This window comes from Hipposideros armiger, unplaced genomic scaffold (genome assembly GCF_001890085.2).
Source record: "Hipposideros armiger isolate ML-2016 unplaced genomic scaffold, ASM189008v1 scaffold_312, whole genome shotgun sequence".
In the NCBI taxonomy this organism is placed as follows: Eukaryota; Metazoa; Chordata; class Mammalia; order Chiroptera; family Hipposideridae; genus Hipposideros; species Hipposideros armiger.
The window spans coordinates 1430971-1449296 of record NW_017731662.1 but is presented as its reverse complement, the minus strand read 5'-3'; the positions used below and the strand labels follow the sequence as shown (position 1 = coordinate 1449296).

The 18326-nt window shown below is 45.1% G+C and overlaps 1 protein-coding gene across 1 annotated transcript in view; it reads right to left on the bottom strand.

The window, feature by feature from the left end:
• CDHR3 (cadherin related family member 3) overlaps positions 1–18326 on the bottom strand; it is a 71790-nt gene that overhangs the window by 9349 nt on the left and 44115 nt on the right. Inside the window, 7 exon segments of the mRNA XM_019660122.1 lie at positions 696–932; positions 2799–3046; positions 5272–5443; positions 7401–7627; positions 9123–9221; positions 10121–10223; positions 11522–11693. Coding sequence (XP_019515667.1) covers positions 696–932; positions 2799–3046; positions 5272–5443; positions 7401–7627; positions 9123–9221; positions 10121–10223; positions 11522–11693 — 1258 coding nt within the window.

Below are 18326 nucleotides of genomic sequence, written 5' to 3'. Positions count from 1 at the left end.
GTCACTTGCCCAAAGCCCTATACCCTGAAAATGGTAGAGCTAAGATCTGAACCCAGGACTTGTCTAACGCCAAAGCCCAGGCTCAGATCCATCATGCTTTCATTGTAAGAGCTGCTGGGACTCAAGAAACTGGCTCCGAGGGAAGCTTGTAACAATTCAGTGATCACTTCACTCTGGCACCTCACTTTAGCCAGTAAAAGAGACTCCACAGGGTTTCACCAGAGAGGAAACAGGCCTGTGTTTACAGCCCTTCAGAGTGAAAGATCAAGGCCACGTGCCAAAGAACAATGACTATTTAGTCACACAAAAGCCCAACTGAATCACTGGAGCCAAAAGCTTCATTTCCTTATCAGTTTTTTGTGCTTCCTCTAGTTCCATCTCATCCTTTAAATATTCTACAAATAAGAGAACAGCATATTCTCACACTAGCCACAACTGGGCTTTGTCTGAAGTATGGATGCAGGACAGGTCACCAAGAGGTTGAAGCTCCGGTTTCACTGAGAACACATCAAGGACAGGGCAGGTGACCAGGAAAACCAAATGAACAGTTTCCTGGTCCTGCAGGTGATAAAGAGGGTAACCAGGACCAAGGGGAGCTAGGATTCCTTTCCCAGAGGCCCTTTTCCTTCCTTCACTCCGGCCCCCTCTGTACCCTGTGAAGAAATTCTAATTATCTTTACTTCTCCTGACATCACTGGAAACAGTGCCCTAAAGGAAGTGGTGGCAGGGCTCAGCCCACTGGCAACTTACAGAGGTTCCTTGTGCTTCCCAGTCTTGCAGGGACAGTGTCTGTAGATGGCTTTGGCCAACAGGACGATCAGGTACACCAGGAGACCCAGAAGCAATATGGAGCCCAAAGTGATGACAAAAGGCACATACCATGCTGATGGAGAATAAACATTTCTCCTCAGGATCTGGTAGATGATCTTGGGCTTGAAAGACAGAGAGGTGGGGGTGTGAGTGGAGGGTGGTAGTGTTTCTGACATCAGCACTCCCACAGGCTGAGTGTTTGTTTCAGTCTTTGTTATTGTTCTCTAAATTCACATCTATGTCCTCATAGTTCTTGCTGCTTCAACCCATCACCTTATTTATAGTCTTTCCAGACATCCATTAAATCAAAACCCAAAAAATTTAGGGAACTAAAAAGCAACTCTAGGCCTAATTTTATTCTCTGTCTTTCTTCCCCTTCCCAAAAGCTAAAAATTCCAAAGGCTTCTCCCCTGCCAAATCAGGGCATAATCCAGGGATGAATATAGCCGTTGTCTCTCACTGGGAAGGCGTGAGCCATGGGCGTTGTTTTTGTAACACTTTGTAGGTTTGTCAGTGTTCACTCACTACAAGCTGCACTGCTATGAGTGGGCTGCTATCACAGTGAAACCTCAAGTTCAGCATTTGCTTCTTAGAGTGGGAGACCGATAACAAACAAGTAATGGAGTTTTCAGGAATACAGATGCCACAATTGGGGCATGTTGTAAGCCCCAGAAAGGGGGCAATGCCTCACTCAGAAAAGCTTACTGGCTCCTACCACAACTGAAAAGACCTTAAGGGTACCTTATGCCTCCATTCCCTGGGGTAATATTGACTCAAGCCCATGGATATGAACATTCACTCGCTCTTGGTAACACCCTGAGAAGCAGAATTGGACCATTTGTCATACGTGGTTTTCTAAGGTTCTGATTACTTTTCCTCCGGCATACTACAAGTATGGGGCTGCCAACCAAGGGCGTAACTTTTACCAGGAACAGGAGGAAAGGGGACAAAAGAGTCATCACAAATATAAGCCAGTTCCTCCAAGGTATAGGGGGAGATAATCCTGTTGTCAGATTCCAAGACTCCCCCTTCCTTTGTCACACTGGTTCTATTATGGCACCCGCTTATTTTTCTTCCTACCATTTACCACAATCTGTAGTTACTTTATTAAATTGCATACCTATTTGTAACCTATCACCCCCTCTAGATCAGTGGCTCTCAAATTTAGCACACATCAGAACCCCCTGGAAGACTTATTAAAAACATAGATTGCTGGACGTCACCCTCAGAGTTTCTGATCTATTAGGTCTGGGGATGTATTTGGGGATCCCAGGCTCCAACATCCTTTCCAAGCGGTTGTGATGATCATGGTTGGGTGAAGTGTAACTCCAATATTCTGGAGTGGGCCCAGAATGTGCATTTCTAACAAATTTCTAGGTGGTGCTGATGTTGCTGGTCTGGGGACCACACTTTGGGAACCACTGACCCATACTATGAGTTCCAGAGAGCAGAGATCATTTGGGGCATGTTCAACAAAGTGATTGGCATATTATAGGTCTTAAATCAATACTTGTAGATTGAATGAATCAATTTAAATGGAGTGAAGATGGGAAGTAGGGTACAGACTGGTGCATGGTAAATCTTTAAAAGAAGTGGAGGGAAGTACCTGGTGGCTACCTGCTTTCATAGACATGGACTTGTCATGGCTCTTAAGAGCAAGCAGAGAAGAGCACATGCCCATGAAAGTTGTCTTTTGTGCCGCAAGCACTGTAGGTGGTCAGTACCTGCTCTATCACAAATCCCTGCACCAATGCACACCCTTATTTACCAGAAGAGGAAAAGTTCATGGCTCTGTAAGTCGCAGGTCTCACTCAGGTCTTCACCACCCAGTGACTACTTCAGTCCAGCCACCCATGATTTCCATTCCAGCAACATCCTAATATATCAGCTCTTTTCAGTTCATCCCCCATTTCTCCTGGGCCAAAGGGCTCCATCAATGTTAAATCACAAGGGATGTAACTGGGGTGTCCCGCTCCCTAAGCCCTTACCCTGGGGGTTGTGACAATCGTGGTTGGGTGAGGAGTGACACTAATAGTTAATGTCACTGTCCCTGTTTCAACAAGCGCCTCAGCTTTCTTCCTGCCAGACAGCAAGTTGTCATCAGTTATGTAGATGAGTAGTTTGTAGTCCCAGATCTTATCAAGCCCACCAATATAGTCAAAGGGAGTTGCAAGGAGCAGACGTGTAACGTTGGACCCAGCATTGGGAGAGAAGGTGAAATGACTGTTGACGTTGCCTAAATGAGATTTAAGACAAGGATTTGGGGTAAAGGAAGAAAAGAGAGTGAGAAATGAAAGTTTAGAGGAAAACCGCAGCCAGTCTTTCCCTAAAGGTCCAGACCTCAGGGGTAGACTGAGCTTCTGATGCACCAAGGTTGTGATATTGACCTTAATAACTACACCAGAGATTTCATTAACTGCGCAAGAATGTACAAAAGACACTCTTGTTCACAACCAGTGTGTCTGCAACAAGAATGAGAGCAGAAAAGGACAACAGCACACCTGTCCCAGGAGATGGCCACCATTTTGCAGCATCAGGCAGAGAGATTTCATAATCCTGGCCTCTCTAGCCAGTCCTACCATCCAGCATTTCTTCGGTAACAACATGTAACTCACTCGCAGACCAACGAGTGGGCAGCAAGAGGATAGAGGGGCCCACATCCCCAGCCATAGGCCAAGCTCACTCCATTCCATGCCTTTTGTGGAACCTGGCCGGTCACACTAAACTGGTGATACATGTCCCTGGAGTTCTCCTAAACTTTAACCTGTGGGTCATGACCCCTTTGGGGGTCGAATGACCCTTTCACAGGGGCCACCTAAGACCATAGGAAAACAAAAAGATACTTATATTATGATTCATAACAGTAGCAAAATTACAGTTATAGAGTAGCAATGAAAATAATTTTATGGTTGGGGGTCACCACAACATGAGGAACTGTATTAAGGGGTGGCGGCATTAGGAAGGTTGAGAACCGCTGCCCTAAAGGAAGGTGCCTCCTGGCTTTGCAGGGGTTGCAGTCCCAGGTCCTCCTGAATCCACCCCATTCCTGCCTCCCCTGCAGTCTGTCAGGGCTCACGGCTCACAGCTCAGAAAACCGGGCAGGGAGACTCCCCCCAAAACGGCTCCTGTTCATTCCTCCAGTGGCTCCAGACTCATTACCTACTGAAAACCAGTAAATGGAGCAGGAGATGATGCAATTTTTACTCCCTTAGCAGCGAAGTGCTCCATAAAGGCCCGAGGGTTCTCAGTATGGATTATTTCTGTCTTCCGCAGCTGCAGTCTCTGCCCCTGGGTTTTGTGACACAGCCTGCTCCAGAGGCTTCCTGCTGTTCCGAGTTCACGCTCTGCCAGCGCTCAGCAGGTGGCTCAGATGGGTTTTCAGCCTTTCCCATGGAATTGCTCTGCGTGTTTGGGTTTAAATCTCTGGCCCCAGCACTTCATTAGATGAGCTATTTTGGTCTCATTTCCATTGAGGGGTGCTCTTTTTATTTTCCCCCACAATGGTATATTTTTAAAGAGAGAAAATGAATGGAGCAGAAGAGAATTCCTGAGGACACATTTCAAAATGCATTAATCTAGTTAATCTATTATTATCCAGAGAGAGGACTGGGATTCCCTGCCCCCACTACAGCTTGCAGGAAAAGAGGAGGTTGAGCAGTTGGGCTGAAAAACTTTTTTTTTTTAAATATTTTATTGGGAAATTGGGGGAGGGGAACAGCATTGGGGAACCAGGGAAGAGGAACAGACAAGTTGCTGTCCTTTTTTTCTTCAGTCTAGTTGTGGAGGACGTTGCTTCACTGGCCCATGTTGGTATTATCATTGTGCTCTTCCCAGGTGAGGCAGTCGCTGGCTGGCCATTGGACGGCTGCTCACGGGCTCACGGCAGCTCATGAAAGCGCACGCCAGCTGCTGGCCAGCCCCACTGCAGCCTATGCCATTGCTGGCAACTCACGGCAGCCCAGCTCCAGGTAGAGCTGTTGTTCATCATCTTAGCTGTAGAGGGCACAGCGGCACTGGCCCTCATGTAGGATCCCAACCGGGGTCCTGCTGCTCAGCGCTGGCGTCCCAAGCCAGCGCCATTCGGCCGGCCCTGAAAAGTTTTTTCAATGACACTCGTATGATTCATGAATCATATGATAGTCTGGGAATTTGTGGGGGCCAAGGGGGTCACCATCAATGGGATTCACCCTCCCTTGGTCCTTTGGGCAGCCTTGTGTGGGAGTCTGGGAAGACTTAGGTGAGAAGGGGAAGCCAAGAGGATGACCGGGAGGCACTGGGACCATTACCCCACTCACCCTTGCTTTACTTTCTGCCTTCACAGTCCCCTACTCATACACACTGTGTCCACATCAGCATGTGAGCACAGACCCCCACCCACACCCCCACCACATTCTCCCTGAACTGCAGCTAAGGCTTCCACCCTAAGAACTGGACCAGGGCTGTCGATGTCAGGCACTGTACCTGGGCCAATGGAGTAACGAAAAGACTTGGGGCTGGAATCACGATCAGTACATTGCAGCTTGAAATTTTGAATATTTGTGCCAACTTTCAAATCCACTGGGATGGCCAGGAAATAAGAGTTTGGGATACAAACTGGCTTTTCATCATTTTTTTCCAGGATGTTTACAGTAACCTAGAACAGCAAAAACGTGGCCATTGTCAGCAGCTAAAACTTACTGAGTGCTTGCTGTGTGCCTGCCAGGCCCTGGGCTCTGCACTTGTGTGGACTGGCTCATCTAACCTTTCCTGGAATAAATAATATGATCATTTCCATTTTACAGGTGAGGAAACAGAGGCTTAGAGAGATAAGGTAATTGACCTAAGGCCATTCAGCTGGTGAGTGCCAGAGCTAGGATTTGAACGCAGGTCTGTCCTACTCCAAGTCCTACACGACTAACTTCTAAACAGTGTACACACATGTACATACTATATGTATACATTCACATATCTCCACACACATGCATCAAGACACATGAGGCTCATCCCTAGATAATGCTGAACTGTTTCCCCTGTAATGGTTATGGATTTATGGCGATCCCGTGTACTTCCTTGCTCACTGTCTTTGTGAATCAGAAGTTGCATCTTTAATTTTGGGATATAGAGTGATGGTTCTAAACCCCGGCTCTACTTTCTTAGTATTGGGCTCTGCAGGGTGGAGCCCAGGCACTTTTTTTTTATGTCCCCCAGCTGGTTCTAATATGCATCCAGGGTCAAGAATCACTGGGCTGGAATGTGTGCACCTGACTAAGCCGGGATCTCACCTGTGCACGAGCTGGTGGCACTCACCTGCCACAAGCAGGGCCAGCCTATTCTCTTTCATTGCTGTCTCTTATGCCAGGTGAATTGGAATATGGGCTGGGACGCCTGCCAGCACAGAATCAGAGACTGTCAGCCCTGAAAGGGACTTCTGTGATCATCACCTTTTTAAAAAGCTTATACATTTTGAGTCGTATATATTCTACCTTTGACATTTGGAGATTTCAGCTATTTCTGAGCCTGGGAATAAATTGAAATATTCACTCTAGTTAGCTCCCAAAGTGGAATCCATTCATTTTTCTCAAAAAGCAGACTTAACAAACACTACAATTATCTCCAATTTAGCCCATCTCTTCCTCAGCATGCAGTGCTGAGCCTCACGCATCATTAAAACCAACGTCCCGTTAATTCAAAGCAAGTCATGAGAGGAACGGAACTAGTCAGGCATTGGGTGACTGGGCGACTCACCATTTAAGAGATCAAGAAATTGGGATACAAAGATGATAAGCATGGCTCAGGCCCCCTCGGAAAATTGGGATCAAAGTTGAGAAATGAACTCGGTCTCCTGACTCTGAACCAGTCATTCGCTCGATCACACAGGCTGCCTGCTGCTAGCTCAGAGTTCATTTTGTCGTATGCTTTTTCACTTTACTAGTGGGAAAGAACAAGAAATAGCTCCATCTTTGTGGCTATCATATTACCCTCAGATAACCCTCATCACTGACGACACAGACCTGAAGAAACTTTTTACTCAGAGTGCAGCCCTGGACCAGCTGCATCAGCTCCACTTGGAAGCATGTTAAGAATGCAGATTCTCAGGCCCTGGTCAGACCTGTGGACTCTGATTCAGATTCCAACATCAAAGGTTGAGAAGCAGTCTCAACCATGTCAAGCCACATCATTTTAGGATCTACCCTACCTGGTGTGATGGGGATGGGGTAGAAAGATGTCAAAACTATTAGGAGGCGGGTAAGAAATGCATAGCTACAAAACCACACCCCACTTCTGGCAGCGTGTATCTCACCACCAGCCCAGCTCCAGAGCAAAGGGAGATTTAAAGGGCAAGAGGAGAACACTTGTCCCACAGCGTGGCCGCCAATCTCAGCACTCAGCCCAGTCCCCCACACACTTGAGTGTCAATCTTTATTTCCTGGGCACTGATCTGTGTGTCCAATTGTGCTGTCCTGGACACCACTAGTCAGTCATCTCCTGTCACATCTGCAGGATGTGCCCTAATGAGCTTCCTTACTGCTATAGTCACACCTGGAGGGTTCCAGAGAGACCCTAAGCCAACCATCTGGGCTGGTGTGAATGCACAAAACAGCCCCACTCACAGTGACTGAGCTTGTGTCCTCGCTGTTGGTGGCCTGGATTACGAGAATGTAGATGGGGGTTGTTTCGTAGTCCACTTTAGTCACCAGCTGGAGTTCTCCAGTTTTGGGATTAATCCAAAATATGTTTGGGTGCTGGAGGCTGGCCCCTCCACTGGAGATGGAGTACACGATGCTGCTCTGGGGGAAGTCTTTATCAGTGGCACGCACCTGTCCAATCCGGGTTTTAGCTGGAAGAATAAAGTACCTGAGATTAGTCCTGCTTTAGGGGGTACAGGGAACATCTAGGAGCAGACATTCTTATTTCCATGCGCAGAAACGTTTGCAGAGGCCCCTTTGCTGTTCAAACTCTCTGTGTCTTATATTTTCAATGCTATTACATTCAAATTATATGAATGAACACCCACTAGGTCACTGACCTTATGATCCAAGCAGTACTGTGAGGTGTAAAAGACAGTTCATGCCTTTATACAGACTCGAAGTATGCCAATCATTATGCTATCATAAACAACCCTGCAAAGAACTTCCTCACACATACATCTTTTTGCAACAGTGTTGTCTTAAAATCTTTTGTATTTTTCACATTTTCTATAACAAACATGAATCGTTCTTATACACAAGATAAAAAACAATTTTAAGAATTTTGTAACAGGATGACTGAGTATAAATTTTTAAATACTGTTCCATTTTGTTTATTTTACAAATCTTGTTGGTGGGGCTGCTGGAATTCTGGCTTATTTGTTTTGTAGAAGTCCTTTTTCATAAATTGGACTCCTCAAGGGCAGAAACCTTCTCTTATTCAACTACATAGCCCCAGAAGTAAGCGCTTGACCCAAAGCAGGTGATCAATAACTGTAGGGAGATCTGTGAATTCATAAAAAGTCTGTTCCTGTTCCATTTGTTATTCGCTGGTGAAAAATTAAAAGTGTTTCCTTCAGATCCGCTTTTTGTGTTTTATTTAAAATGTAATGTCAGGAAATGGAAAACATCATAAAGAGAGAGAATAAAATGGTGAAGAGGTGATTTTAGAGGGAGTGTTTTGGCTTTTTGTTTGTTTGTTTGTTTGTTTGTTTGTTTGTTTGTTTCAAATATAGAAGTATCCATGATAAAAGGATCAAACACTGTAGTGAAGTCTGATTACAGTAGATCTAACAGGACCACCTCCAAACTGTAAGAGATGGGGAGAAACTGAAGCTGGAAATGGGGAAACCTTTCTTTAAGGTGAGAAGATCCTGCAGAAATCCAGGTGTTATAAAGGGCAAAAAGGAGGCTTCCAGTGAATCCTATTAAGGGAGAGAGAAAATGTCTTTATTTTGTTTTTAAATGAAGGAACTCTAGGAATGGAAAAGATTTTCTCTATTTTTAAATTTTAATTTTCTGAGTGAGCTGGATAAAAATCACAGTGGAAACCAAGGGAAAACTTTGACTACAAAAGAAAAAAAGGATTAGAGGAATCAGACACACAGACAAGGAAGCAATCAGGGGTTCAGAGAAATGTAGTTTAATCAACAGTTTTCAAAATCTAGATTTCACCTGAAGGGTTCCTCAGCACTGAGGACAATTTAAAGAGAAATAAGAGATGCAATAAACACGATTCAGCCTGTGAGTCTCTGTGCACACCACCACTCAGGCCCTCTGGAAGGCAGCTTCCCCTCTGCTAAACAAATGTGCATCTAAATGGAACCCGTTACGGGCACTGTGGCCTGTTTCTCATCTGTTACTTACCTGGGCTTAATTCTGACAAGTCAAACATGTAGGATGGCTGATCAAAAACAAGAGGAAACTCATTTTCTGGGCTTGTTAGGACATAAATGTAGATTTTATCTGAAGACAGAAATAGAAAAAAATTAAATCACAATATTCTAGCCTCATTGACTAGTTTATTCAATATTTTAAAAGCATCTTCTGTATAACAGGTTCCGTGCAAAATATTGGGGATACAAGGTGAATAAGACCTGGCAGTTTCTGCCTTCAAGATGCTTAGGGTTGTTGCCTTTTGATATGTACATGTCACTATGGAAGTCGGAAAAAATGCAAGCTGAAACTTACAAGGTTAATTAGAGCTGGGGGTGATGCTAGGCATATGCAAGGATAGCAAGGTATAAAACTGCATGATTCACTCAGAAAAACTGCAAGCTGTTGGCCTAGTTAGAAAAACAGGGGGGTAGGGGCAAGCGACTAGAGCTGAAGCTAGAGAGTTAGGGAGGAGCCAGATGATGAGAGCACTTGTTTGCCAAGACAAAGAGTTTGAACTTGAACTTGACAGTTATGGGAGACACTCAAGGGCTTTAATTTTAAGCATGGAGGTAATATGATGGCATTTGCAATTCCTGAAAATCACTGTCAGAAATGTGGAGGATGCTTTGGAAAGGGACAAGAATAAAGGCAGGCAGACTGATTCTGAAAGACTCTCGGTGTTGTAAGTCAGCCAAGAAAGAGGAGGTTCTTCTGCATTAGAGCAGTACTAGTGGGATGGGGGTAGGGCAGGGAGAAGGCAGCAGATCCTTGAGATTTTAGGAGGTGACACAGAAGAAAGGACTTGGCGACCAATTAAATGTGCCTGATGAAGGACAGGAGGAGGCTGGGCTGATTACCAAGTGTTTGGGTTTTTTGAAGTCTCCTTTTGAAAACAAATACCTAGCCCGATACTGAGTATTGCCAAGCACTCTAGTCATTGCTACTCAAGGAAGGTGCTTCATGAAATAAATCAAAATGATACTTGCTTTTATAGTAAGGAGGGGCAACATCCTGCACCTGGATTGTCACAGTGTATTTATTGCCGACTGCTAGATTACTTGAATTTTCATAATCTAGATCACCAATCAACTAGATGAAAACAGAGATATCAATCAATCCTTTTAAGTGAACTGACAATATTGTCATATCTGTTAGTGGAAACGTAAATTGGAAAACCTTTCTGGAAAGCATTTTGCCCACATGAAGAGCTTTGAAAAGTTACATGCATACCTTTACTCACTGCTAGATAATTTATCTGAAAGAATTTACAAGGAGAGAGAATCTATGTTTAAAGATGCTCATCAAACACTCTTGTCCAACAGCATAGGCTCAAGATTTCAGCTTAGTTGAAAAGAAGCATGATATAGACTCCTATATGCAGGGATATTTTCATCATTTAAAATACTTATGCATATATGGATAGAATACACAAAATTTGTGTACATGGAAGAAGACCAGAAGGAAATATATCAAAATGTTAACAGTGGTTAACACTGAATGGCAATGCTTTCCTGTTTTTCTACACTTTCTACAGGGATCATGTATTCATTTCATAAAGAGAAAAAAATAGAAATTGTTTCTTAGCTGACACTATGAATAAAATTGGTAAGACTTTCTTGGGGATTGAACAAGGGCTTGGGATGGGAGATGGAGAAGGAAGTGGGTGGGAGGATGCCGAGTGGGCTGCTTGCTCTCCTCCCAGAGGCTTTATCTCTGATGCAAAGACCCCTTAACCAGGACCACTCCCTTCCAAGACCTGCCCCCCACAAACACACACCTTCCTTTGACCTTCCATTTTTCTCTCCTCCTTCCCAACACCCTCCAGCAGGAACAGTGTAGGTAAAGGTCTCACACAGCTCATTGAGACGGGACTTTTACACCCATCCTGCTTCCAGCTCTGCTTTTGCCCCCATTGAGATGCTGTGGAATGGAGCTACCGTCACAGCCTCACTTTCTCATTCCCCTTTGGGTCTACAGTGGTTCCACAAGGCTGAATTTAGCAGGACACACACACGCATGGCTCTGGACCTGCTTTCTCACCCCTCACACCTCCACGGGCCAGGAAGGGGCACTCAAGTGCACAGAGTGCTTGAGCCCAGAGGTGCTAACGTGACTGTAGAGGCAGCTAAGTCAGCGTGTGAACTGCAGCTATGCACAAGTCCAAGAGCTATCACTCTGGGCCCAACTATGCATAACAGATGATTCCCAGAAGTTGGGTAAAATTAAGAGCAAATGGGGAAAACAGAGTCATTATTAAGTTTGTCAGTTACAACCTCTCAGAAAGGGAGCTACCTTGGAAATTTCTCTCTCTGGGGCAGCAGAAGCACTATGCAAGTTAGACCAGCTTTCCCCATGACCTTTCAGTGATGCAATGACCGTTCACTGACCACAATTTTCCCAGAGCCAGCTGGATCCTGTAAAAACCTGCTGCTGCTCCCCACTCCAGATGGCGCAGTGAAGTTGAATTGGCTGTTTGGTGCTTTGCTGTCATCATCAAAGCAGACCATGTTCAGGTCCAGAAGCAACGTCCCTTTGGCTGCTCTTTCAGGCACCATAATGCTGGTGAAGAGACAAGATTCAATTTTTTCCCCCAATACATTGTGATTGAACGTACTGTCTGAGATAAGCCCTAGGTTAGGCATCTCTGCTTTAATTTCAATTCAAAGCAAGTCCATGGTTATTGCAGTAACTGCCTAACTGGAGTCTGCTCTGCCCTGGTCTCCTTCCAGACTGTTCTTAACACAGCAGCCAGAGAGATCCCGTTAAAATGATGTCAGGTCATGTCACGCCCCTGCTCCTAAATCCAAATGGCTCCTCATTTTATTCCAAGTCCTCACTTTGATCCACAGGACCTTTTATGATGTGCACTAACCCCCTTCACCCTTACCTGTCTGAACTTATCACCTCTTGTTTACTCTACTCCGGATACTCTGGCCCCCTGGTGCTCCGTAAATATTTCCCAGGCTCTGGGCTCAGGGCAATTCCACTCACTGTGGGATGTGCTTCCCGCCAATGTCCATAGGGCTTGCTCTTTCACTTTCTTTAGTCTCTAATCCAATGTCACCTTCTCAGGAGTATATCCTGGCAACCCTATCTAAAATGTCAACAACCCCTGCCCATTGCTCCCTCTCTCATTCCCCCCTTTATTTTTAATTCTGGGCACTTATCATTTTTGATTATACTACAGCTCATTTATTTATCCTGTGTATTACCTTTTCCCCACTAGATTGTAAGCTCCACAAGGGCAGGGACCTTTGTCTTCTTTGTTCTGCGCATGCTCAATAAATACTTGTTGAATGACTGAATGGTAGCTTATGAGACTAGCACAGTAGTGAAGAAGAATATAAAAAGAAAAATAGAAACTCTGCCCCTGCCTGCAGGAGTTTATAGTCTGTACCCCTACACCCCTCACCTCTTATGCTTTGAAGATTGGGAATTCCTCCACTTGTGTTATAATGGCTTTGATGTCATAGAGGGGCCTCCTAACACCTTAGCATCATTCATTCAATAGAGGTTTATTAAGAGTCAAATTCGGAGGTCCCAATCTCCATTGACCCCAGGGTCGAGGCCAATAGCACAAATAAGCAAAGCTGACCACATACTGGAGCCATCTGGTCAAGCCCAGCTTGGTATGGGAGACTGAGGAGGAGTGATTAACACCTCAAGGCTCAGTTCATTGAGGGATGCTATCATGCCCCCAGGTTTCAGTTTTTCCATCTATAAATGATGTCAGTTAGCTTTTGCTACCTAACAAAGTAGCTCTCAAGTTAGTGGCTTAAAACTACAGACATTTATTGTTTTCTGTAATATTAAGGGGTTACCCATTAGTTCTTTTGGCTCTAGTCCAGCTTGGGCACTGTGGTCACTGGCAGCTTGGCTGGGTCTGGATGGTCTAGGATGGACTCGTTCACACATCTGGTTGTGGGAAAGTGGTTTGTCTCTCCTTCATGTTGTCTCTCATCCTCCAGGAGACTAGCCCAGCCTCTTTATATGGAAACCTCAGGCCTCCAAAAGTAGCAAAAGAGGGCCAGCCCCGGTGTATACATACCCTTCGGGCCTCTGCTGTGCCACGTTTGTGAATGTTCCCATGGCCAAAGTAATCGATGTAGTCAAGTCCAGATTCAGGAAGAAAGAAAAACCCATCTCTTGATGGGCGGAATGGCAAAATCACATTTCACAGGGGCATACATACAGGCAGGGAGGGATTTGTGGTTGGTGTTTCCGTTTGGGGTTTGTTTGGGGAGGGTTTGTTTCTTTTGGGTTTTTCTTTTCTTCTTCTGTTTCTTTTTCTTCTTTGTTCTTTTTCTCCTCCTCCTCCTCCTCCTCTTCCTCCTCCTCCTTTCCTCCTTCCTCTTCCTCGTTTCCTTCTTCATCTTTTTTGCTACCACCTACCTCAATCATATTTTGTCTTGGGCAGAATGTCTTACAAAAAATATATTGTGGTTGCCATGAGAATGTTCCTGGAAGATCCGTCACCACAGAAACATAATTGACCATAGACCCAGCTGCCATACTCTGAAATTCATCGCTGTGTTTGCAGTGAGTCTGTGTGCCAACAGCTGGGCGTGGCAGAGATACTAAGGCAGGCTTATTGCTGTTCCATGACAGCTGACTTCGGCTCCAGGTTTCCATAGAGCCCTAGCCAAACCGTCCATAGATTGCACGGCAGGCGAGAACATTTCTGCCCACCTTCCCTCCCCCTTTTGTTCACTCAGGTCAGACTTGCATCGTGGGCTGAGGACTCTCTCAGTCGTGTCTAGTTCTTTCCTTATTGTCTCCTGCAGGCATTTCCACTAACAAAAACCTTGCACATTTAATCCTGTCTTGGTATCTTGTTCTCATAGCACCCAGACTAACATGTATTAAGTTCTTTAATCCTCTGTACTATCACCTCTCTCTGCAACCAAATTATGTCCCCTTTGACACTCCACGTCATCCCTTAGCGGCAGCTAAAATGGGCTCTGGGCTCAGAAACACGGAGCAAAGTCTGTCAGCAAGGATGGTTTCGGGCTGCTGAGGATAACTGGGTTTGCTTCTTGGAAAGCGGTTTATCTGACAGATGTAACTCAATCTCCATGATGCCTCATTGGCAAAGATTTCAACAGGATTGGAGTCCAAACATTTCCATTCCTGCCTTGCACGCACAATGTCACGGTTTTATTTATAAGTACTTAGACTAGATATCATTTATTAAGCACCAACAATATGCTGTATCATTCCAATCACTTTGAAAACACTATCTCTAATTCCCTCATCTCTAAGAGGTTTGTATGCTTTGTCTTCATTTATAGGTGAAGAAAGGGAGTGGTTTCAAGACCTGTCCAAGAAAGCCGATGCATCCAGGCACACTTCTCTATTGTCTGTGTTAGTCACCTTAAATTCTATTTCGAGTTCCATGAATCAAGGAATCTCAAGGCCCACAGACAGTTTGGGAACCCACACCTTGATTTCAACTCTGCAGAGGCCAGAAGGTTGCATCATCCAAAGAACCCAGGCTCCTGCAGCTGGACATTTCACACACTCCAGAAGAGTTCTCCGCACTCCGTCCCTCAGGGCTGCCTGGCATGCTCTTTTCATTCTTCCCTGACACTTGGTATTTTCCCCCAAATCCTGGACTTAGAAAACCACTCCCCCTCATCCATCAATCCCTGCCTCACAGGCGGGCTGCCCTGCCTCCCAGCCATCTGACCACAGTTCCCTCCCCAGGCAAAGGTGACGGCCCCCCCTGAATTCTGAATCAGCTGACCTTCTCTGCTTCTGGCTCACAGCTTGCAAAGCGTTTTCAGCGGAGTGCCTGACAATTTAAAACCAGGGCAAGGACTGTCACAGGCCTTTGATGCCTCCATCAGGGCCCTGGGCTCATTCATTACCAGCCTGGGAAAACGCAGGGGCCTCAACCTAAGGGTTGTTTCCATCCCTGCCCAGCCCGAGAGTCCCCATGGGACAGCGGGAGGCCAGGCACACAGGGGCCTGCCTCTCCCACACATAGATGCTGGTTCCCTATCACCCTCTTCTATATGCTCTCCCAATCTCGGCTACAGGGACCGCACCAAGAGCACTGAAGAAGTGAATATTTAGGGCCCGTGTTATTAGAGGTAGTGGTAGCCCCAGTCCTGTTGTTTGGTTTGGTTGGGACCTGCCTATGTGCCTCTGCTCTGGCATTGTGGGAATGGAGATGGTGGTAAGGATGGGAGGATGGTGGGTGATGCAGGGTCAGGGTTTCCCAGCCCCTGGACTATGCAAATGAGCCTGGGTTTTGAAGTAAAGACCTCCACTTCTAGGACTTCAAGGGAAAGGGCCCTTTTTTGGTCCCTTCTCACATCTTGGCTTTCACAGGATTGTTGCAAGTAACTCTCACTGGAAAAGCCCAGAGAAGGGACCTGAGTGTTTTTTAGAGCTACCTTCACTTATAAATACAATTAGTCCAGTTACTCATTGGCATTGACCTTAGGGCTAATTTAGAGAGGAGATGATCAAGAGCAGGATTCTGCATGGGCTTGCCTGGACAGCCTTTAATATTCAAAATGTGATTTTACGCGCTAATCTGGAATGCAGTCTGCAAACTGTCATTCCACACACCAGGGGACTCTGGACTGCAGGAAGCCACAGTGTGCACTTAGCAGAACTGCACCAGAGGGAGAAAGCTGACAAGGAAGGTTGGAGACAGCACCGTCCTCTTCAGTTACTGATGCCCAGAGTTCTTCCTGCTGAATCCCTATCCCCTTCCTCTCAAGGGAGGGAAACAGAAGAAGAGCAGGAGGGCTTAGAAGGGCAGGAGGTTAGGAGACTAATTCCCTAGGATACCCTGGAGCCACCCAAGAATGCTAGCATAGATTTAGATTTCCAAAGAAAGTAGAGGTATGACTCTGCATTTCACTTCTATTCCATCCCCAGGGCCCAGACTTCTCTTAACAAAGGTGGGTTTGATTTATGCATGTAATGGGGTGGAAGTCACAATGCTAACTACCCATGGCAATGATCTCCACCCATCAAACAGACTCTGAGGTTAGGGTTGGGATAGGATCCTATCCCATGGTCAAGGCTATTACTGACTTGATCGGGGCTTCAACAGAAAGCAGGTGGCAAATTAGGATAATTCTAGGGGAGGTTTAGTAAAGGGATTATTACAAATGTACACACAGAGAACATGGAAATCTTAAAGGATGGTGCAATATCTCAGGGCTGGTAAGAGTGGAGATTCCTTACATCTCTAGGCCTGGAGGAGCCAGTGAGCGAGCAGGTCCTAAAACCAGAAGCCAGGGACAGAGTCCTGTGTGCAGAGGGCATCCTTATAGAAACTGAGACCTTCAGGAAGTGGAGGGATGTATCCAGTTCACAGGGAGGGAGCCAGGGGGATAAGTATCCTGACATCACCCTCCCCTCCTTCCAGGCTCCCCACTGGCCAACCAGAAGCTGCAGACAAAGGAGTCAGTTGATATCCATACAGATCAGCCTCTTGAGGCACAGAGCAGGGCGGGAGGCTACAGGCTGGATCTGAGGGGTCGGTAAGATGTGTCCAGAGCAGGGTTCACGGGTTTTGATATCAAACTCAAGGCCACACTGACTCTTGGCATTGTGTGGGGCATGGCAAGTAGAACAGGGAGATAGTTACCTACAAAATAAAGGAATTCATATTTCCATTGCTTGCCCTAGACAATCTTTGTCTAGGGTCCTTTGTCCTTTGCATAGCCACACTACGCATTGTGTCTGTCCAAAGTCACCTGAAGTTTAAAAAGTCAACTTGCAAAACCAGTCAAACGTAAACTCAGGAGACTCTCTCCATGGGAACATCTGAAAGTGAGACCTGCACTGGTGTCAGCCTTGTTCCAGATGCCAGGGCACTCTCTCAGCAAGGGTAACCATAGAGGTGCCCTCCCTGTTCCCAAGATGAGTGAGCCACCTTCAGATTCCCAAGAAACTGGAGATTAGCTGGTCTGAAACCACGATGGAGATGAAGCTAACACAGGGACCTACTAAAGTTGTGATATTTAGACAAAATAGTTGGTAGAAAGACAAGTACTGTTTCAAAAAGTCATATTAACCCAGAATCACAAGAGGCTTTATTTTAAAATAATGGTGAATAGATTGTGCAACAAAAAACAGGTCAAAAGGAACTCGCATCTGAATTTACATTGGGGTAAAGATCGTCTATTTAATAAATGGTGCTGGGAAAATTGAACTGACACCTCCTTACGCCATATACAAGAACAAATTCAAAATGGATTAAAGACTTAAACGTAAGACCTGAAACCATAAAACTCCTAGAAGAAAATATAGGAAGTAAATTTGCAGACATTACCCTGAGTAATATTTTTACTCATACATCCCTGTAGGCAAGGGAAGTAAAAGAAAAAAATGAACATATGGGATTATATCAAACTTAAAAGTTTTTTCACAACAAATGAAACCATTAGTAAAACAAAAAGGCAGCCTACTGAATGGGAGAAGATATTTGTCAATGATATATCTGATAAGGGGTTAATATCCAAAATTTATAAAACACTCGTTCAACTCAACACCAAAAATAACAAACAACCCAATTAAAAAATGGGTAGAGGATATGAAGAGACATTCCTCTAAAGAGGACATACAGATGGCCAACAGGCATATGAAAAAATGTTCAACCTCACTTAGCATTAGGGAAATGCAAATAAAAACCATGAGATACCACCTTACCCCTGTCAGAATGGCTAGCATTAATAAATCAACAAACAACAATTGCTGGCAAGGTTGTGGGGAAAAGGGAACCCTGGTGCACTGTTGGTGGGATTGCAGATTGGTGCAGCCACTATGGAAATCAGTATGGAGGGATCTCAAAAAACTGGAAATGGAACTACCTTATGACTCAGCAATTCCACTCTTAGGTATCTATCCAGAAAAACCCAAGACACTAATTCGAAAAAATATATGCACCCCTATGTTCATTGCAGCGCTATATACAATAGCCAAGACTTGGAAACAATCGAAATGCCCATTGGTAGATGACTGGATTAAGAAACTGTGGTACATTTACACAATGTATTTGTGAGTATTACTCAGCTATAAAGAAGAAGGAAATCGTACCATTTGCAACGATATGGATAGATTTAGAGAACATTATGCTAAGTGAAATAAGTCAATCAGAGAAAGACAAATATCATATGATCTCACTTATATGTGGAATCTAAAAAATTGAATAAAAGAATAACATAA